A 21,039-nucleotide genomic window follows, 5' to 3' on the forward strand; every position below is an offset into this window, starting at 1 on the left:
TGGGGTGTGTGTGGGGGGTATGTGGGTGTGTGTGGAGGTGTGAGGGGTGTGGGTGTGGGTGTGTGGGTGGAGGTGTGGGGTGCATGGGTGAGGGTGGTGTAGGGGTGTATGTGGGGTGTAGGGTATGTGGACTAGCAGTGGGGGTGGGCATGGTCTTGCCAGCAGCTTCCCTCCAGGTCACAGCAGCAAACGCCATCGTAGCAGTTCCTTACCTTGGTTAGATACTTGGCTTCCCCGTTTGAGATCAGGGAACAGAGGCCCAGAGGTGACATGATTGGGTCAGAGCAAGCAAACCAGAATCAGACAATCCGTGCTGACTCCAGCCTCTGCCCCACCAGGCCACCTCCCTGCCAAATTCTCCCCTCTGGCCCTTTCTGGTCTAGGGGGAGTTGGGCTGGTGCAGATATGAGCCCTCAGGCTTAGGAGTTTCTGCAGCCCCTGCTGATGGCCATGAGTTTGGGTTCAGACCAGAGCCCCTTCTTTCCTGTAGTCTGGGACCACCAGCAGCCCCACCATGACCTTGGGGTGGAGCCCCTGCCAGGAGCGCATCCATGGGTGGCACTGGACTCTCTGTGCCTCTTTCGCTCCCACACAGGCTTGGCTGCTGTCCTCGGTTGTTCTGCTACTCCCACCACCTAGACAGCCCCGGGCCGTGCAAATCCTCACCAGCTCAGGGAGCTTGTCTGTAGGAGGGGACTTACTGGATGCAGGGTGTGGTGTTTATGGAGATGCAGCCCTTCTCCCTCCAGTTTCATGCACGTGTGCACAGATGGCGAATGAGGCTGTCAGGATGAGTTCCTGCCAGGTCTCGGCGGTTTCCCAGAGTTGCTGGGCTTAGGGGCCAGTCGGCGGGTGACCTACCCTCCCAGTCAGAGGCAGGCGTTTCCCGTGACAGTGTCGGGGTGGCAGTAGGCGTGCGTGCAGGTGCCCATATGCACTTGACCCCAAACTCCCTTTTCCCTGCGATGTTCATGCGAGAGTAATGCAAATTGAATCGGATCGTGCGGCCACAACGCCCTCTGGAGTAGTTTGTGCTCAAAGCTGCTGTCTGACTCTTTCGGGCAGTCTCGGAAGTGCCTGGGTTTCCTCACTGAATGTGCGTGGGGACGCAGCTCCCAGGAGACTGTGCTGCTGTTTCTTCTCCTCTTCTGCGTCCTCCAGGGCCCCTGGGGCTGAGCCAGGTCTCCAGGTGGGCTGGGGAAGGCTTTGCCGGGCGAAGCTCAGGGCTCTGTCTGGCGCTGAGCTCTCCTGTCCCGCACGCTGGCCTCCCTGTCTCGGCCCCTGTTGCGTTTCCTCCTGGCCGCTTGGACCTCTCCCTTGACTTCTCGCCCTCTGGCTTCCTCTCCAGCCTGTGCTCCTTGGGACACTGCTAATGTTCTTCTCTCTTCTAGGAGGCACCCCGAAGCCAGAGCCAGAGCAGGTCCTAAAAAACTACACGGAAGAGCTGAAAGTGCCCCCTGATGAGGTTTGTGTCTTGGTAGCTGGGCTGCCTTTGTTTCTGTTTGGAAACAACTCCACATGGAAAGGACACCCGCCCCTTCTTGCTCGAAGGGCGCTTCCCAGGGGCCTCTGGGTGCCAGGGCCTTGCTCCAGGTGCTTTGGTTTCATCTCCCGGCCTCCCTAGCCCTACATCAGTATGGTGAGCTTTGCACTTAAGGAGCTGAAAGCCCCTCCTCTCCCAGCCCTAGCTTCTCTGTAGCCTGGTGGCCGTCCTGGGAGCAGGAATCCTGGAGACAGGATGGTCCAGCCTGTCCCATTCTTTGCTGTATGGACACTGGTGTAGAAGTGAGGTGGCCTCGTCCAGGTGGCTGTCCTCCCCCTCTGGCTGTTGGGAGAGCTGGTCAAGGTTCCTGTTTGTTTGTTTGTTTTTGAGTCGGAGTTTTGCTCTTGTTGCCCAAGCTGGAGTGCAATGGTGCAATCTCAGCTCACCACAACCTCTGCTTCCCAGGTTCAAGCAATTCTCCTGCCTCAGTCTCCTGAGTAGCTGGGATTACAGGTGAGCAGCACCACTCCTGGCTAATTTTGTAATTTTTTTTTTTTTTTTAGCAGAGACGGGGCTTCTCCATGTGGGTCAGGCTAGTCTCAAACTGCCAACCTCAGGTGATCCACCGGCCTCAGCTTCCCAAAGTGCTGAGATTACAGGCGTGAGCTACCGCACCCAGCCTGTTTTTTAATTCTAAAAGCAGAGGTGCGCACCGTCACCCAGGCTCAGTGCAGTGATGTGATCACAGCTCTCTGCATCCCGGCCCTCCTGGCCTCCTGTAATGAATGGGGCTAGTCAGACTCCTGTTACAATTCCATAGAACTTGAACTTCTCTGCTGAGCCATGTTTTGGGGGCTGCAGCACCACTTTCCCCCGATTTCATTGGGGAGCCCTGGAGATAGGGAGTGGGGTGGGTAAAAGGCCAGGAGTACCAGCACCCAGGGACTCTCCACTGTGTCCTCCAGTCAGTTGAGGCTGTGAGAAAACTCTGCTGAGTAAGGGTTCGGACAGGAGCCTGAACGTCCTTGTGTGTCACACCCCTTCCACCAGCCCTGGCCGCACTCCCTCCTGCCCAGCCCTCAGCTCTGTCTCCGCCCTGGTGCCCATCCGGCGTGACTGGGCTGTTTTGCCCAAGCTGCCATCTGCACAGCCAGCATGCAGCTTGGATCGTGGGAGCACTCCCTGCCTGGAACCTTCAGTGGGGCCCCCCCACTCACACACAGCCACAGCCCCTGTGCATGGCATCCAGAACCCTGAGGGCCCTCTTCTCCCTGTTCCTGTCTCATCTCCTGCCCCCGTCCACCCCCTGCCCACTTTAGTGGCCATGTGCTGGGGCCTCGTTCAGAACATCCTCCTTCCCCTCCCTGGGTGCCCGCTCTGTGCTTGTCCGTTTGGAAATTCCTGCCTCCCTTCTAAGATCCCACTCCAAGGGCCTCCCCCAGGAGCCGGCCCTGTCCGTCCCACCCATTTGGCGGCTCCCGATGTCATCTTGGGCCTGTGCTGCTGGTAAGCCCTTCAGGGACACAGGTCCCGGTGACTCACCTGTGTTCCCAGCCTGTGGAAGGGACGGTTTTTCTCTGAGATGGACTCAGTCTGTTGCCTAGGCTGGAGTGCAGTGGCACAATCCCAGCTCACTGCAACCTCCACTTCCAGAGTTCAAATGATTCTCCTGCCTCAGCCTCCCAAGTAGCTGAGATTACAGGCACGTGCCACCACGCCCGGCTAATTTTTGTATTTTTAATAGAGATGGGGTCTTCCCATGTTGGCCAGGCTGGCCTCAAATTCCTGACCTCAAGTGACTGGCCTCCCAGAGTGCTGGGATTACAGGCCTGAGCCACCACACCTGGCCTTGGAATTGACCGCATTTCCAGCGTTTCAGCACACGAAAGCGCCTTTTTCCAAGGCTGGCCCGCATGAGCCCAGCCCACTGGGCATTTCCTGTGCTTGGTCTCCTCCAGGACTGCATCATCTGCATGGAGAAGCTGTCCACAGCATCTGGGTACAGCGACATGACTGACAGCAAGGCCATCGGGCCCGTGGCTGTGGGCCGCCTCACCAAGTGCAGCCATGCCTTCCACCTGCTATGCCTGCTGGCCATGTACTGCAATGGCAACAAGGTACCCACACTGGCCCGGGGTGGAGGCAGGTGGCCCGCGCCCCCACAGCCCTGAGCTATCCTCTGCAGTGGTGGGAGGGTTCTCTGCAAAAGATGGTGCTGGGTGTGGGGCCAGCTTGAAGACCTTTCTAAAGGCCTGGCTGGCTCTCCTAGGCTGGCCCCATGCTTAGAAAGGGGACCAGTGGGGCTGGGGCCCTCCAGCCAGGCCTGAGGAGATTCTGGGCTTCTCTGAGCCTCAGAGCACCGCCTTCCCCTTGGCCCACTTGTAAGCGCTACACACATGGTCTCCCTTCTTCCTTATAGCGTCCCTATGCAGTCAGCACAGTGCCGATGAGGGAGAGGCTCAGAGCAGGAGCTGTGACCAGTGTCACCTCGCTGGGAGGCGGGGGCCAGACCTTGAGGCAGGGCCGACTGGGCCCCGTGGCAGCCTACCCATGAAGAGCCTCGCTCAGGCTAACCCCTAGCCGCTCTCCCTCCAGCAGCCCTCAGGCAGGATGGGCAGAGTTGGGAGGCTGAGAGAACTGAGTCCTATGGCTCATGGATCCTGGCTCAGCCTCCCCTAGTGTGGGCTGTCCTGTGCAGCCAAGTCCGGCTCCGCAGATCGGGTGCTGCAGGGCTTCTGTGCCACCTCCAATCCGCTTCAAACGCGAGTCACCAGAGGAGACTTCCGCTCAGGACCGAGTTTCCCACTCGCCACCTGTCTTCTGAGAGCACACCCTTTTAGCGAAAACGGCATAATGAGTTGCTGGTGTAAAACAAAGCTTTCCAGGGAAGCTGCTGGAAACCAGTTTCTGGGCGGAGAAGCTGCCAGGAACTCCTTGGGATGGCGGCTGGCCCGTTCCCGGGGCCCTTTACCGTCTGACGGTGGAGGTGAGAGTCAGGCCGCCAGCTCAGTGGGCCGTGTCTGCCTCTCTCAGGATGGAAGTCTGCAGTGTCCCTCCTGCAAAACCATCTACGGAGAGAAAACGGGGACCCAGCCCCAGGGAAAGATGGAGGTATTACGGTTCCAGATGTCGCTCCCTGGCCACGAGGACTGCGGGACCATCCTCATCGTTTACAACATTCCGCACGGCATCCAGGTGAGGGGCCTTCCCAGAGTCCCCACTCCGGCCACTCCTCTTTCTCCCTGCCCGCCTCCCAGATGTCTGCCCCTGGATCAGGCCTGAGGAGGCCCATGTAGCCAAGCTCAGGCCCCCAGGTCCCCCAAGGCCAGGTCCGTGGAGGGCCAGAAATGGGGAAGCAGTGCCAGGGCCAAGGGCAAACTCTTAGGGCTGCAGCAGCAGAGAGCTGGCCTGACCCTCCACTCTTCCCGGGAAGGGAGGCCTTCCTAGAGGAGTAGACATCTTAGCTGGACTTGTCCTGGTCAGAAGAGCAAGCGGTTCAGTGGGAGGAACCCTGTTGAGGGGCTGGAGAAGTGGGGGGCACACAGCAGGGTGTGCATGGAGGAACCTTGGATTGGAAGTGGCAGGGTCAGGTGTGGGAGTGGCAGGAGCCTGGGCACAAGGCCCCACGGTTCCAGAGGAGACCCAGATGGGACCCTGGCCCTTTTGGTCTCCCATCTTGGGCCAAGGTGGATTGCGGAGCCTGGGGCAGGGTGGGAAGTTACAGGGGCAGCAGCCAGCAGGCACTGGGTCCCGGCCAAGGTCCACCTGTGGTGGGTAGAGGGGTCTTTTTGTCTTGTTGAACCACAAGACTTTTCCCTACTTTCCCTCCACTGCTCCACAGCTCAGAGGGAAATTCAGGAACATTCAGGGTTGCCACTTGGCAGGGGAGGAACTGGAGCTGTACAGGGTCCTGTCCCTCTGCAGGCCCCAGAGCACCCCATCCTGGTGCCTGTCCCTGTGCGGGCCCCTGGAGCACCCCATCCTGGTGTCTGTTCCTCCTTCAGGGCCCCGAGCACCCCAATCCCGGAAAGCCGTTCACTGCCAGAGGGTTTCCCCGCCAGTGCTACCTTCCAGACAACGCCCAGGGCCGCAAGGTAAGCGCCACCACATGCCCCAGGGATGGACCGGGCCCTGACCAGGCAGTGGGACGCCAGGCACCACACCTAGCTCTGCCTCTGCAGTGGAGGACAAAGGACAGAGGCCGAGGCCGGGCCAGGTATCTGCTGTTCCTTTCTGGCGACCGCTGTAGGTACAGGGAAGACAGCCGGGACCTCACAGAGCCTCGAGGGAGGAGAGGCCGTCGCCTTCCAGCACCCTGCTAGGTGGGGTCAGAAGCTCCTCAGGAGTCAGAGTGTGACAGGGAGGGACCAGGGGCCATGTGAGACCAGGTGACCAAGGAAGGCCAGAGCTGTTGTGTCTGCACTGAGACCTGAATAGGACTTTCTGGCTGCAGAGAAGGCTGGAGATGAGCCTTCCAGGCAGGCAGAACAGCTGGCAAGGAGGGTGGGAGCCCGTGGTGAGGGTGCGAAGGCAGAGCTGCCTCCCAGCCAGCCCCAGGAGTGGAGCTGGTTCTGAGCGCCCAGCGAAGCCACGGGAGGTGGGGCTGCTGATGGAGCTTTGGAAAAGCTGGGATGGGCTTGAGGTGGTGGAGCTGGAGGCGGGGAGAGGGCAGGGAGGCCTGGATTCCACCAGACAGGGTGGGTGGGCGCTCATCCAGCACGGGCTCTGGAAGCAGGGAGGACTTGAGCATGGCGCCTGGGCATTGGGACCAAACAGATGACGGCAGTGCTGGGCACCGAAGCAGGGTGGGCAGGGTGGGCTGGAGTGCAGGCTCACATGGGATCCTCATGTGCTGTTCAGTGGGCAGCTTTGGGGTCCCCATGGATGGGGTGAGTGCCAGGGACTGGATGAGGTCACCGGGGAGGGGCTGGGAGGGAGGAACATGGTGCCAGCCTGTGCCTGCTCACGGAGCCCTTCTCCTTCTCACTCCCCATCCCCACCTTCCTCCTCTTCCTCCTCCCCCTCCTCCCCGGCAGGTCCTGGAGCTCTTGAAGGTGGCCTGGAAGAGGCGGCTCATCTTCACAGTGGGCACATCCAGCACCACGGGCGAGACGGACACGGTGGTGTGGAACGAGATCCACCACAAGACAGAGATGGACCGGAACGTGACGGGCCACGGCTACCCCGACCCCAACTACCTGCAAAACGTGCTGGCCGAGCTGGCCGCCCAGGGGGTGACTGAGGACTGCCTGGAGCAGCAGTGACCTCTGACCCCAGCACGCCCGCCTTGGGTGCCCACCCTGCTGCCCCATGGCTGGCTGGGTGGGCAGGCGGAAGTGCCTGGCCCAAGAGGCTGGGAGGTTTGTTGGAGGTGTGGGGTGCGCCCCACCTGAAGCCGGGGCTCCACCCTGCCTGCCTCTTCCTCCTCCTCCCCTCCGGGAATTGGGCAGCCCTGGGCAGTTGTACTCGTGGGGGCTTAAGATGCAGCTACCTCAGTGCACAGGGCCCATCTGTCCTCCGGGGGCTGCTTTGGGCCCGCGGTGCTCAGGGCCTGGCATGGGGCAAGTAGATACTTCCCCAGCCTGGGTGGGCGTGGGTTCTGAGTCAGCTTCTTTTACCTCAGTCTTGTTTGCAATAAATGCTTTATAGCCAAAGCTAGAAGGTCCTGGGGGGATGTGTGCGTGCGTGTGCATGCATGTGTGCAAGTGTGTGTGTGCCCACCCCGCCACACTTCCTGCATCGGAGCAGGAAGGCGGCCCAGGGGTTCATCAGCTCCCATCTGATAACTGAAGAACAGGCTACAGTGAGGCGTGGAGGAGCCCACGGTGCTGAGCTGTGCTGCTGCCACATGCCCACGCTGATCTCCCTGCCGTGTGCCGTCCGCCATCCCTGTGCCAACAGCTGTCACCCCAGAGCACCAGCTGTCACCTTTGTGTCCCTCGGGTTGTGGTTTACAAAAAGCCATTCACTTAGAGTGGGAGCTGCTGTCTCTGTTTTACTGATGCGGAAACAGGTTCAAAGGTGTAATGACTTGAACCAGGTGTGGTGATACATGCCTGTTATCCCAACTACTCAGGAGGTTGAGAGAGGAGGCTCACTTTAGGCCAGGAGTTTGAGACCAGCCTGAACAAAATTGCAAGACCTTATCTCTTAAAAAAAAAAAAAAAAAAAAAAAAAGACCAGGCAAGGTGGCCCATGCCTCTAATCCTAGTACTTTGGGAGGCCAAGGCAGGTGGATCGAGGTCAGGAATTCGAGACCATCCTGGCCAACATGGGCAACAGAGCAAGCCCCCATCTGTACCAAAGATTTAATGCTTGGCTAGGCAGGTGGAATGCAGGCCAGGGTTGATCTGACACCATTCTCAAAGTGCTAATTATTGGCCCTCTTGGAAGGAGGATCAGATGTCCCCAGTCAAGATCTTGCTGCCTGTCTAAGAGGAATAGTTTGGGCCTGGGACCAGAGGGATGGTAGGGCCACCTCATTCATGACTGTGGGAAGCAGAGGCACTGCGGCCTTGCTGAGCCCCTTTCTTGGTTAAAAAATGTATTTTATAGCATGTTGGTATAATTATGAATATATTAATGTATACTAGAGGATTTTTTCTTTTTTTTTTTTTTTCTGAGACAGTCTCGCCCTGTCACCAGGCTGGAGTGCAGTAGTGCGATCTCAGCTCACTGCAACCTCCACCTCCCTGGTTCAAGCAATTCTCCTGCCTCAGCCTCCCAAGTAGCTGGGATTACAGGCACACACCACCACGCCCAGCTAATTTTTGTGTATTTTAGTAGAGACAGGGTTTCACCATTTTGGCCAGGATGGTCTCAATCTCCTGACCTCATGATCTGCCTGCCTCGGCCTCCCAAAGTGCTGGGATTACAGTGTGAGCCACCACACCTGGCCCTGCTAGAGGATTTTCTTTCACCCGAAGGTTCATTTTTTTCCCTTCTGATTTTAAAAGAAATAAAAAATGTTTGTGTGCTCTTATAAATAGTCTGGGCCCAGGGCACTGTGCCTAATGGTAAGTTGGTCCAGGGGAAGAAAAAAAAAAAAGGCAGTGAGGCCTCCCTGGAAGACCCCAGCATAGCTAGACCCCAAAACTGTTTGGTTCCACATTTGATTTGTTGTTGTTTGTTTTTGAGATGACGTATCGCTCTGTCATCCAGGCTGGAGTATAGTGGCTCGATCTCGGCTCACTGCAACCTCTGCCTCCCAGGTTCAAGTAAGTGACCCTCCTGCCCCAGCCTCCCGAGTAGCTGGGACTACAGACACTCGCCACCACGCCCAGCTAATTTTTGTATTTTTAGTAGAAACAGGGTTTCACCATGTTAGGTAGTCTGGTCTTGAACTCCTAACCGCATGTGATCCTCCCACCTTGGCCTCCCAAAGTGCTGGGATTACAGGTGTGAGCCAATGTGCCCAGCCTGGTTCAATATTTGAGACTCTGTACTGAGACTCACACTGCCTGTGAGTGCAGGATTTGGGGTGGGCACCTGAGCCTTGAGTGTTCCTCCTCGAAAGGATTCTGAGGATGAAGATGGGAGAAAATCTTTTCAAATAGCATAGCTGATAAGGGTCTACTATCCAGAATATGTAAAGAAACCTTAGAACTCAACAACAGGCCAGGCATGGTGGCTCATGCCTATAATCCCAGCACTTTGTGAGGCTGAGGTGGGTGATCACCTGAGGTCAGGAGTTTGAGACCAGCCTGACCAACATGGCAAAACCCCTCTCTACTAAAAATACAAAAATTAGGCTGGGCATGGTGGCTCACGCCTGTAATCCTAGCACTTTGGGAGGCCGAGGTGGGCAGATAATGAGGTCAGGAGATTGACACCATCCTGGCTAACACGGTGAAACCCCATCTCTGCTAAAAATACAAAAAATTAGCTGGGCATGGTGGCATGCACCTGTAGTCCCAGCCACTCAGAAGGCTGAGGCAGGAGAACTGCTGGAACCCAGAAGGCAGGGGTTGCAGTGAGCTGAGATCACGCCACTGCACCCCAGCCTGGGTGACAGAGGGAGATTCCGTCTCTCAAAAAAAAAAAAAAAAAAAAGACTAGCTGGACGTGGCGATGGGCACCTATAATCCCAGCTACTCGGAGGCTGAGGCAGGAGAATTGCTGGACCCAGAAGGCAGGGGTTGCAGCGAACTGAGATCGTGCCACCACACTCTACCCTGGAGTTAGTCTCAAAACAACAAAAACCTCAACAAAACGACAACCCAATTTAAAAATGGGCAAAGAACTGGAACTGATGTCCCTCTAAAGAAGATAAATGACCAGTTAACACATGAAAAGGTGCTTGAGGGACCAGGCGAGGTGACTCACTCCTGTAATCCCAACACACTGGGAGGCCAAGGCAGGTAGGATCACCTGAGGTCAGGAGTTCAAGACCAGCATGGCCAACATGGTGAAGCCCCATCTCTACTAAAAATGCAAAAAATTAGCTGGCATGGTGGCATGCACCTGTAATCTCAGCTGCTTGGGAGGCTGAGGCATAGAGAATTGCTTCAATCCAAGAGTCAGGTTGTGCTGAGCTGAGGTGGCACCACTGCACTGGGCAAAAGGAGCAAAACTCCTCAAAAAAATGAAGACATGATTCATTAAGAAAATGCAAATCAGGCCGGGTGTGCTGGCTCACGCCTGTAATCCCAGCACTTTGGAGGCCAAGGTGGGCGGATCACCTGAGGTTGGGAGTTCAAGACCAGCCTGATAAGCATGGTGAAACCCCGTCTTTAAAAATAAATAAATAAAAATTTTTTAAAAAAGAAAATGCAAATCAAAATCACTACATATCTAATCCCACTGGATAACTAATCTCAGCCTCATCCTTTGGGAGTTAGAGGCAGGAGGATCTTGAAGCCAGGAGTTTGAGACCAGCCTGGGCAACACAGTGAGACTCTGTCTCTAAATCATAAAAACAAGCCAGGCATGAAGTGTACCTGTAGTCCAAACTACTTGGAAGGTTGAGGCAGGAGGATCGCTGGAGCCCAGGAGGTTGAGGCAGCAGTGAGCTATGATCACACCACTGCACTCCAGCCTGCACACAGGACAACAGAGTGACACCCTGTCTCAAAAATTAGACGACACAGTGGCTCATGCCTGTAATCCCAGCACTTTGGGAGGATGAGGCAGGCGGATCATGAGGTCAGGAGATCAAGACTATCCTGGCCAACATGGTAAAACCCCGTCTCTACTAAAATACAAAATATTAACCAGGAATGGTGGCTCGTGCCTGTAGTCCCAGCTACTCAGGAGGCTGAGGCAGGGAAATCACTTGAACCTGGGAGGCAGAGGTTGCAGTGAGCCCAGATCATGCCACAGCATTCCAGCCTGGTGACAGAACAAGACTCCATCTAAAAAAAAAAAACAAACGGGCCAGGCATGGTGGCTCACGCCTGTAATTCAAGCACTTTGGAGGCCAAGGCGGTTGAATCACCTGAGGTTGGGAGTTCAAGACCAGCCTGACCAACATGGTGAAACCCCGTCTTAAAAAAAAACAAAAAACAACCATGAGATCCACATTACACCCATTACGACGGCTGTACTAAAATAAAGCAACGTTGGAGAGGATGTGGAGAAATGGGACCTTCATCCACTGCTACTGGGAATGTAAAATGCAGCCACTTTGGCAAACAGACCTTCAAAAAGCAGCGATAGCATAGGACCACAGTTTTGCTCCTAGGTACATACTCGAGAATTGAAAGTGTGCCCACAGAAGCCTGCACACAGATGCTCCTGGCAGCAGCATTAGCCCCAAAGTGGAAAAAAACAAATGATGCAACCAATGATGAATCGTTCAGGGGGTGGAATATTACTCAGCCATGAAAAGGAAGGAAGCACTGAGGTGGAGGAGGAACCTTAAAAAGGTAAAAGAAGCCAGACACAAAGGGTCACATTGTGTGACTGCATCCTATGAAATGCCCATTATGGGCAAATCCATGGTAACAGGAAGTAGCTTAGTCTCTTAGACTGTTTAATGGGTGTAGTGTTTCATTTTGGGGAGATGAGAAGGTTCTGGAATTGGTGATGGTTGCACAACCTTGTCAGTATACTAAATGCCAGTGGGCACTGTGGCTCATGCCTGTAATCCCAGAACTTTGGGAGGCTAAAGCAGGAGGATCCCTTGAGCCAGGAGTTCAAGAGCAGTCTGGGCAACATAGTGAGACCCTGTCTCTACCAAAAATATGTTTGTTTTTTTTTTATTATTTTTTTGAGACAGAGTCTCAGTCTGTTTCCCAGGCTGGAGTACAGAGGCATGATTTCGGCTCTCTGCAAACTGCCTCCCTGGGTCAAGTGATTCTCCTGCCTCAGCCTCCTGAGTAGCTGGGATTACAGGCACCTGCCACTATGCCTGGCTAATTTTTGTATTTTTAGTAGAGGGGGTTTCACCATGTTGGCCAAGCTGGTCTTGAACTTGTGACCTCAAGTGACCTGCCCGCCTCAGCCTCCCAAAGTGCTGGGATTACATGCGTGAGCCACTGCACCCAGACTCAAAAAATATATTGAATTAGCCGGGCACGGTGGCTGATGTCTGTAATCCCAACACTTTAGGAGGCCAAGGTGGGAGGATTGGGTCATCCTCTCTGGAGTTCGAGACCAGCCTTGACAAAATTGTGAGACCCTGTTTCTACAAAAAATATATTTTAAAAAATTGACCAGAGTGCTGGGCACAATGGCTCACGCCTGTAATCCCAGCACTTTAGGACGCCAAGGTGAGCGGATCACTTGAGGTCAGGAGTTTGAGACCAGCCAGGCCAACATAGTGAAACCCTGTCTCTACTAAAATAGAAAAATTAGCTGGGTGTGGGACATTTGCCTGTAATCCCAACTACTCAGGAGGCTGAGGCAGGAGAATCGCTTGAACCCAGCAGGCAGAGGTTGCAGTGAGCTGAGATTGCACTACTGCACTCCAGTCTGGGCGACGAGTGAAGCGCCATCTCAAGGAAAAAAAAAGAAAAATACACACATAGTGAGTGCCAAATCCTGGGAGGAGCGTCAGTGGCGGGTGTGTCAGCTGTCCAGGGCTCTGCAGTCCTTTCTCTGAATCTAAGTTCTTCCTTGGCCAGGCGCGGTGGCTCATGCCTGTAATCCTAGCACTTTGGGAGGCCGAAGTGGGTGGATCACCTGAGGTCAGGAGTTCAAGACCAGCCTGGCCATCATGGTGAAACCCCATCTTAAAAAAAAAAAAAAAAAAAAAAAAAAAAGTTCTTCCTATGGATGGAGAACCGAGGCTGTCACCTGGGAGAAGGGCAGGGCTCTCCTCATGGAGAGCCTCAGGGCTCTCTCGGGGCCGGCGTGCTGTGATGGAACTGGGGCTGGGCAGGTTGGGGCTGCCCGCTGCTCCCCACTCCTGACTCTGGGTGGGGACGGAAGGCCGAGGGAGGCTCCTGGCACCTGGAGCGCAGGAATCTCAGACATGCAGTCCTTAGCCCGCTTCCAAAACCCAGGCCCTCCTCCCCAGGGCCGAGAGACTGGGAGGGGCCCCAATCCAGGCTCCAGGATGGTCTGGCTGGCATCTGGGGGTACAGTGGCCCCTCTCCCATGACGCTGGCAGTGGGGCTGGGCGCTGGCCTGTCTCCCACCAGAGCCTCCCAGCTACTCCCTGCTGCGGGCTGGACTGGGAGGAAAGGGGTGGGGTGTGCTTGCATGCGTAGGTCTTTCCTGCCCCTGGGGCAGCCTGATTAACCAGCTTCTCAGGGCCAAGGTGTTGGGGGTGGGGTGCAGCCCGAGGCAGCCAGACCAGTCCCTGAGCCTCCTGGGTGCTGGCAGTGTCATGGGGCTCCCCCAGGGGCACCCTCACCTAGGGCTACAGGTGCTCCTCACGGCGCTCAACTGTCTCCGGCCCAGCCTGAGCCTGGGTGAGTAGGGGTCCCTGATGGAGGCAGCCAGCCAGACCCAAGGGGTAGGGGGCCCTGCTGGAGGGATCAGAACCTGGGAACCCACCCACATCCAATTGGGAGAGGCAGCCCCAGGGACCCACACGCCCACCTCCATGGCTCACCTTTTGTTCCCCATGGCTACAGAGCTGGTCCCCTACATGCCGCAAATAACAGCCTGGGACCTGGAAGGGAAGGTCACGGCCACCACCTTCTCCCTGGAGCAGCCTCGCTGTGTCTTCGATGAGCATGCCAGTACCAGCGACACAGTCTGGCTTGTGGTAGCCTTCAGCAATGGTGTGAGGACAGCTGTGGGCCCTGGGTGAGGGTGGCGGCCGAGGAGAGTGGTGGGCGCTCGGAGCCCCTCACCAGCAGGCACCTTCAATGATGAGCCCCTGTGGGGGCCTTTGGGAAAGCAGGTGTGGATGAATTGGGCTTTATCCCAAGGAGTAATATGTGTATTGAAAAATACACACATAGCGCCAAATCCTGTGAGGAGTGTAAGTGGTGGGTTTGTCAGCTGCCAAGGGCTCTGCAGCCCTTTCTCTGGATCCAAGTTCTTTCTTTGGACAGGGAGCCCAGGCTGCGACCCAGGAGGTTGTGGGCTCGTGGGGGGTGGGGCTGTCACGCTGCAGCTGGGGCTGGGGCTGGGCAGGTTGGGGCTGCTCGAGCTCCCCACTTCTGACTCTGGGTGGGGATGCAAGGCCAGAGAGAAGCGGGGTGACAAAGTCGACCGTGGGTCTGGACTGCCTCTAGGGGCCCTGAGGGAGGAGGTGGCATGGGGAGGTCAGGGCTGGAGGGTGGGTGAACACAGAATCCCCACTCATCAGGACAGAGCTGATCTCTCACCCCCATCTGTTCTCTCATCCTGCAGCCTCCAGGGGCTTCCAGAACCCAGAGACACTGGCTAACATCCCAGCCTTCCCACGGCTGCTGACTGATGGCCACTACATGACACTGCCCCTGTCCCTGGACCGGCTGCCCTGTGACGACCTCACAGTGGGCAGTGGAGGCATCCCCGTGCTGCGGGTGGGCCATGATCACAGCTGCCACCAACAGCCCTTCTGCAACCCGCCCCTCCCTGGCCCTGGACCCTATTGGTGAGTGGTTCCCCCTCTCAGGGCCCTGGGACTGGGGCTGTGCTTGGGGAGGAGGCATTGCTGGGACAGGGATGCTCTCTCTAGCATCTTCCCAGGGGTCCCCGGCCCTGGTCCTCCCCTTTGCAAGCCCAGGCTCCCTCCTTCCACTGAAGAGTCAGTAACAGTGCTAACCCCAGCTGGGGCCGGGCAAGGCCCAGGAGGAGGAGGTGGGCACCTTGGCACGGCAGGATCTTAGTTAAGGTGGGAGGGGGCAGCTTCCCCGAAGTCTAGACCCCTGGTCCCTCCCACAGGCAGATCTAGCAGGAAACTCAGGGGCTGAGTTCAGACCCAGTCCTGTGGGTATGAGGCAGGGAGAAAGAGAGGTGGCTCCCACCCTCTCTAACAGATGAGGAAACTGAGGCACAGAAGCCCAAGTGGCCTGGCAAGGTCCGGGTGACACTGGGATGGGGAAGCAGGCAGTGTATCCTGGTCAGGACTCTCCTGCCACAGGAGAAGGTGGGGTGGCCTCAGGGACACCAGGCCCAGGGGAAGCCAGGAAGGCAGGGCGTGGTGAGGCTGGAACAGCACCCTGGTCCACCCAGCCCCCTCTGCCCTTTCACCCACCCTCCAGGTCCACCCTCTGCCCTCCCTGCTGGTCCTGGCTCAGCTTCCAGCTCCAGGCTCCACCCCATCCCCCGCAGCCACTCTTTTCAATGCCAACCTGCCAGGTCCTTCCCCGCTGCCCAGACCTTCCAGAGCTCCGAAAGACACACACACAGGCCCTCTTCGGGGCTCCTGCTGCCCTCGGTCCTCAGGCTGCTGGTGACTGAGTCCCGCTCCACCCCCCTGCCTGTCACACCTCTGGGCCTTTGCAGGGACCCTGCCTCTATGGGGGACCCTCACTCCCTTCCTTCCCTGGTCTCATCGACACCCCTCTGGGAGGCCTAGGACCCCTGCCCCGTGTGCCCTGCTAAGCCACCTTCCCCTGCTCTTTTGACTTGTGACATTTAGGAACCGGGCCCCTAAACAAGCATCCCCGGCCCCGATCTGGTGTCTGGAGAGCAACTACTCAGGTCTTTGGGAGCTGGTGGGGCAGGCCACGTGGCCAGAGACATCTCAGGGGGCTCTCAGAGCAGGGCTGGGCCACAGGCTGCTCCTGACAGGCACCCTGACTCCATATCCGTGGGGGGAGCCCAGAGGAGCTGCCTGGAGCCTGGCCCTGCCCAGGGAGGTCCCGGCCTCTGAGTCTCTCCCCTCCCCCTGCATCGCCTCCTGTTCCCAGCGTGAAGTTCCTCCTGATGGACACCAGGGGCTCACCCAAGGCCGAGACCAAGTGGTCGGACCCCATCACTCTCCACCAAGGTAGTGCTGGGCGGGAGGGGCGCCCTGGTTTCTGTCTGTTCCCAGCGGACTCACCCATCTCTGGGCCACCTCATCACCTCTGCTGAGCTGGCCACACTCCTGCTCGCACAGGGCTAGGGACCTGGAGGCCGTGTCTAAGTTGGGCCTAACCCCCAACAGAACCTCATGTTGGGGGAGTGCAGCACTGAGCCAGCCCCATCGGCGAGGGGCACCAGCTCTGCCCTGGTGTTTGCCAACCCTTGGGCTCCAGCCATGTCCTGGGCAGAGACAGCCTCCCGCTCATATAGGGAGTCAGCCTGTGTCAGCCCCTGCTGGGAGGGAGGAAGAGGGTGTGGAGGAGACCACAGTGAGGGTCCGGGCTGGCCGGGGAGGCAGCCAGCTTGGGTTCTGAGCAAACCCCAAGGGGCGAGCGTGAATGCAGGCCCAGGAAATTTCTAGTGCTATGGCCTGAGTGTTGGGTGTGGGCATCTCCTGGGAGGTGGCTTCAGAGGTCAGGAGGTGTGAGGTAGGAATCTTGTCATCTGAAGGCCTTGACGAGCAGGCAGTGGCCCGGTCAGCCCCGAGGTCTGCAGCCACTCTGTCTGCCACCGCAGGGCAGTGGATGAGCACGCGGGTGGGAGCAGCCTAGAAGGTGAGAGCAGGGTGGAGGCTGTGGTCCAGGCTGGCAGCACACAGATGCTGTGCCATCCCAAGGAAGAGGGATGGGGGCAGGCTCAGGGGGTGCCTGGGGATATGAGACAGCCAGGCCTTGAGGCTGGACGAGCATGGGTGGGGAGGGAGTGAGGGAGGAGGTGACAGCCAGCCCTGGGTCCAGGGGCAGCTCCTATGAGTAGCTGCTGTGTGTGCAGGGAAGACCCCCGGTTCCATCGACACCTGGCCAGGGCGAAGAAGTGGTGGCATGATCGTCATTACCTCCATCCTCTCTTCTCTGACCGGCCTCCTGCTCTTGGCCTTCTTGGCAGCCTCCACCGCACGCTTGTGAGTGGAGACACCTGCTTAGGCCCCTCTTCCACCTAGAACCCTTTCTGTTGAACTGGTCCCAGTGTCTACAAGCCCTCCAGGCGCACCGTGGGGTCTGTTTTATTTTTAGTAGAGACAGGGACTTGCTGTGTTGCTCAGGCTGGTCTAAAACTGCTGGGCTCGGGCTGGGTGCGGTGGCTCAAGCCTGTGATCCCAGCACTTTGGGAGGCCGAGGCGGGTGGATCACGAGGTCAAAAGATCGAGACCATCGTGGCCAACATGATGAAACCCTGTCTCTAAAAAAAAAATAAATAGAAGATTAAAAAAAAAAAAAAAAGAAAGAAAAGGCCGGACATGGTGGCTCACACCTGTAATCCAAGCACTTTGGAGGCCAAGGCGGGTGGATCACCTAAGGTCGGGAGTTCAAGACCAGCGTGACCAACATGGTGAAACTCCATCTTTAAAAAATTAATTAATTAAAGCCGGGCGCGGTGGCTCAAGCCTGTAATCCCAGCACTGTGGGAGGCCGAGGCGGGTGGATCACGAGGTCAAGAGATCGAGACCATCCTGGTCAACATGGTGAAACCCCGTCTCTACTAAAAATACAAAAAATCAGCTGGGCATGGTAGTACATGCCCGTAATCCCAGCAACTCAGGAGGCTGAGGCAGGAGAATTGCCTGAACCGGGGAGGCGGAGGAAAAGAACTGCTGGGCTCAAGTGATCCTGCTGTCTTGGCCTCTCGGGATTACAGGCATGAGCCCCCCTACCCAGCCCCAGGCTGTGGTTTCCAGCTGGGCAGTGCCCCTCCCAGGGCCTGTACAGGAAATTCCCACCCTGAGTATCTTACATCTCTGGGGTCAATGAGAGGGGCCAGCAGCCTCTCTGTGCTTCACTGTGTCCTCAGCCGAGGCCCTTCTCCTCCCAGGCCTCATCTGCTCTCTACAGATCCTCTGGTGGTTTAGCAAGCTGCCAGCAGGATAGCCAGGATGGCTGCCTGGAGAGGGCCACTCCAGCTGGTTCTAGAAGGGAGGGAGGAGGGATCAGAGACTGCAGGTGAGGCTGGGTGCAGTGGCTCATGCCTGTAATCCCAGCACTTTGGGAGGCCGAGGTAGAAGGATCCCTGGAGGCCAGAAGTTTGAGACCAGCCTGGGCAAAATGATGAAACGCCATCTCTACCTAAAATGCAAAAATCAGGGCTGGATGTAGTGGCTCACACCTGTAATCCCAGCACTTTGGGAAGCTGGGACGAGCAGATCATGAGGTCAGGAGATTGAGACCATCCTGGCTAACACGGTGAAACCCTGTCTCTACTAAAATACAAAAAATTAGCCGGGCGTGATGGTGCATGCCTGTAGTCCCAGCTGCTCGGGAGGCTGAGGCAGGGGAATCACTTGAACTCGAGAGTCGAGGGCTGCAGTGAGTTGAGATCACGCCACTGCACTCCAGCCTGGGCTACAGAGCAAGACTCCATCTCAAAACCAAAACCAAAAACAAAAACTAGCCGGGTGTGGTGGCGCATGCCTGTTGTCCCAGCTACTCAGGAGGCTGAGGCAGGGGAATCACTTGAACCTGGGAGGCAGAGATTGCAGTGAGCTGAGATCACACCACTCCAGCCTGGGCGACAGAGGGAGCTGGGAGGCAGAGCGGGCCCTGACCCTGCACCTGCCCCACGTGGCAGGGACATACGTATCTTCCTCCCCCTCTCCTCACCCAGCTCCAGTTTGTGGTGGCCACAGGAGGCCCCGGAGCAGCTTCGGATCGGCTCCTTCATGGGGAAACGCTACATGACCCACCACATCCCGCCCAGCGAGGCTGCCACACTGCCGGTGGGCTGCGAGCCTGGCCTGGACCCCCTCCCCAGCCTCAGCCCCTAGCCTGGCCTCTGTGTGTGGGGCTGGGGGCAGTGGGGCGCAGGGAGCCAGTGCATGGTGCCCTGTCCCAGCTCTTGCACCCACAGGCCCCCTCAGGCCTCCTTGCCTTCCCGCCACCAGCCGGCATGCCCCCTACCCTGTCTGGAATCCCAGCACCAGCCCCCCTGCCTCTGCCTTTCTGGTTTCTCTCCCTCTCCAAGCATCTGTAAGTTGCACTCAGGAGGGTTTAGGGGAGGGCCATGGGCAGGCTGGACACCCAGTCCCCATGTCCCTCCCCACCTCTGTCTCACCTGACCTCCTGCAAGGGAGGCTGGAGGCTGTGTGGACACGCTGCCCTGATTGCAAGCTTCCAGACCCCAGGAGGAGGCAGAGGGCCTTGCTTTGCCCTGGTGCAGGGAGCTGGGCCCATTCCAAGGTCTATGAGGCCTGAGCCACCCTCCATACCCCGTTCCACCCATCAGTGGCTGGGCCGAGGTGAGGACTCAGAGGCATCTCCACAGCCCTGATCATGGCACCTTTCTGAGAGTGGGACTCTCCATAGCCATCTGACTACCAATTCCGGCCGCCACCTCCAACCCTCTTACGCATACAAATGGCTCTCACCCTTATCCACCCCAGTAAGCATTTATTAAGCACCTGCTGTATGCCACATACAGTGTTAGACTTCGGGCATAGCTGGTCCTGACATTGGGGAGCTGCCTTCTCTAGACCTGAGACGACCACGTGTCCAGATGTGACCTGTTCCGTCGGGGGTCTGTCCCGCCCTTAGACTGTCACCCCAGTAGGCTCTCCGGGACCCATGAGCGTCCATCACCTGGAAGGACCGACCCTCTGCAGATCCCCCAGCGTCCGTCTGTACACACGGCCAATGGTTCCCATCGTCGCCACTCGGGGGCGCCAGTGAGCCACAGTGAGGGCGTCTCAAGGCCAGTGCGCATGCGCACTCATATTCGCTGCCTCTCCCTCCCGACTCCCAAGCGACCAGAAGCCAGTAGCAGATGTCAGGCAGCGGGGTCGGTGGAGGTCAGGACCCCAGGCCTCCTTCCTCCAAGCCAGAGGGATGAGCAGTCACGCCTGAGAGCCCACTGCGTGCCATGCAGTCCGCACAGCCGCAGCGATTTTCTAGATAGGGAAGCTGAGGCTCAGTCACTTGCCCGTTGCACTCTGTCCATGGCCGCTGCACACGCCCGTGGGGTGCGCTCCGGAGCCCTCTGGGGGACCACGGTTCCCGGCATGCAGGCCCCGCCCGCGGAGGGCGCTCGGTGGTGACCCTCGGGCTGCAGCCCTCTTTGGAGGTGAATAAACACGGTCTGGAGCCTAACCTGACTTGAATCGTGACCTGGAAGGACCGATCCTCTGTGCAGAACCCACCCTCTGTGCCCAGGGCCCTGCTCAGCTTCTGCCCCATGGGGTTACCCCGAGCCTGTCCCTTGATTGCTGTCCTGGCTTGTACTTTGAGGTACCCCCATCTCCTAATACCCCAGGAAAACATGCTTTTCAGGACCAGGAAGTCCAGGCACCAATGCAAGGTATGTGGTTTCCGCCGTGTTCCCTTCCCAAGCCAGCCCTTGCGCCCCTCCTCTCTGGAGGCCTCTCCTCCGTGCTGCCTGCACCCCCACCAGCCACTGGAACCCCTCCAGCTATAGACAGATTCGAGGGGCGTCGCGGTGGCTCATGCCTGTAATCCCAGCACTTTGGGAGGCCGAGGTGGGAGGAGGATGAGGTCAGGAGCCTGGCCAATATAGTGAAACCCCGTCTCTACTAAAAATACAAAAAGCCGGGCATGGTGGCACGGGCCTATAGTCCCACCTGCTCGGGAGGCTGAGGCAAGAGAATGGCTTGAACCCAGGAGGTGGAGGTTGCAGTGAGCTGAGATGGCGCCAGGCACTCCAGCCTGGGAGACAGAGTGAGACTCCGTCTCGAAAAAAAAGAAACAGATTTAGTCAAATGCCCTGGTGTCCCCGGTGACATCTGGTCAGGGGAGCCAGCCCCTTTAATTTACACTACTGCGATAGGCTGGGCGCCACAGCTCACTTGCACCTGTAATCCCAGCACTTTGGGAGGCTGAGGCAGGAGGATTACTTGAGCCCAGGAGTTCCAGACCAGCTGGGCAACATTGCGAGACTCCATCTCTACTAAAAATTTTAAAAAGATTAGCCAGGGGTGGTAGCGCACACCTGTAATCCCAGCTACTCAGGAGGCTGAGGCAGGAGAATCACTTGAATCCAGGAAACGGTGGTTGCAGTGAGCTGAGATCGCACCACTGCACTCCAGCCTGGACGACAGAGCAAGACTCCATCATCTCAAAAAAAAAAAAAAAAAAAAAAGGGAAAGTTAAAAGAGCATCTACCCATCAGTGACTCCCAGCGAAAACTGTCTCATGCTGTCCTATCCAGACCCAGGACAC

At 57.4% G+C, this 21,039-nt stretch overlaps 2 protein-coding genes across 14 annotated transcripts in view; both read left to right on the forward strand.

The window, feature by feature from the left end:
• The window catches only part of DTX2 (deltex E3 ubiquitin ligase 2), a 45,007-nt gene extending 37,868 nt beyond the window's left edge, over window positions 1-7,139 (forward strand). For all 11 annotated transcript variants that reach the window (XM_032255040.1, XM_032255041.1, XM_032255035.1 and 8 more), the window contains 5 exons: window positions 1,392-1,465; window positions 3,442-3,600; window positions 4,517-4,678; window positions 5,488-5,577; window positions 6,520-7,139. In XM_032255040.1, the coding sequence (XP_032110931.1) occupies window positions 1,392-1,465; window positions 3,442-3,600; window positions 4,517-4,678; window positions 5,488-5,577; window positions 6,520-6,747 (713 nt within the window). In that variant the 3' untranslated portion in view covers window positions 6,748-7,139. The remainder of the gene's footprint in view (window positions 1-1,391; window positions 1,466-3,441; window positions 3,601-4,516; window positions 4,679-5,487; window positions 5,578-6,519) is intronic.
• A 5,578-nt stretch (window positions 7,140-12,717) lies between these two features.
• UPK3B (uroplakin 3B) lies at window positions 12,718-19,950 on the forward strand. 3 transcript variants are annotated; one of them, XM_032255045.1, is made up of 6 exons: window positions 12,730-13,341; window positions 13,507-13,656; window positions 14,234-14,459; window positions 15,721-15,800; window positions 16,649-16,778; window positions 18,476-19,950. In XM_032255045.1, the coding sequence occupies exons 1-6, from the start codon at window positions 13,257-13,259 to the stop codon at window positions 18,633-18,635; spliced, it is 831 nt and encodes a 276-aa protein (XP_032110936.1). In that variant the 5' UTR covers window positions 12,730-13,256; the 3' UTR covers window positions 18,636-19,950. The 3 variants fall into 3 exon arrangements, with proteins under 3 accessions (XP_032110938.1, XP_032110937.1, XP_032110936.1); XM_032255047.1 differs by lacking the exon at window positions 15,721-15,800 and having other exon boundaries at window positions 12,718-13,341; XM_032255046.1 differs by lacking the exon at window positions 13,507-13,656 and having other exon boundaries at window positions 12,724-13,341.
• Window positions 19,951-21,039: the final 1,089 nt, after the last annotated feature.

This window comes from Sapajus apella, unplaced genomic scaffold (assembly GCF_009761245.1).
Source record: "Sapajus apella isolate SASKATOON/1434 unplaced genomic scaffold, GSC_monkey_1.0 scaffold88, whole genome shotgun sequence".
Taxonomy (NCBI): domain Eukaryota; kingdom Metazoa; phylum Chordata; class Mammalia; order Primates; family Cebidae; genus Sapajus; species Sapajus apella.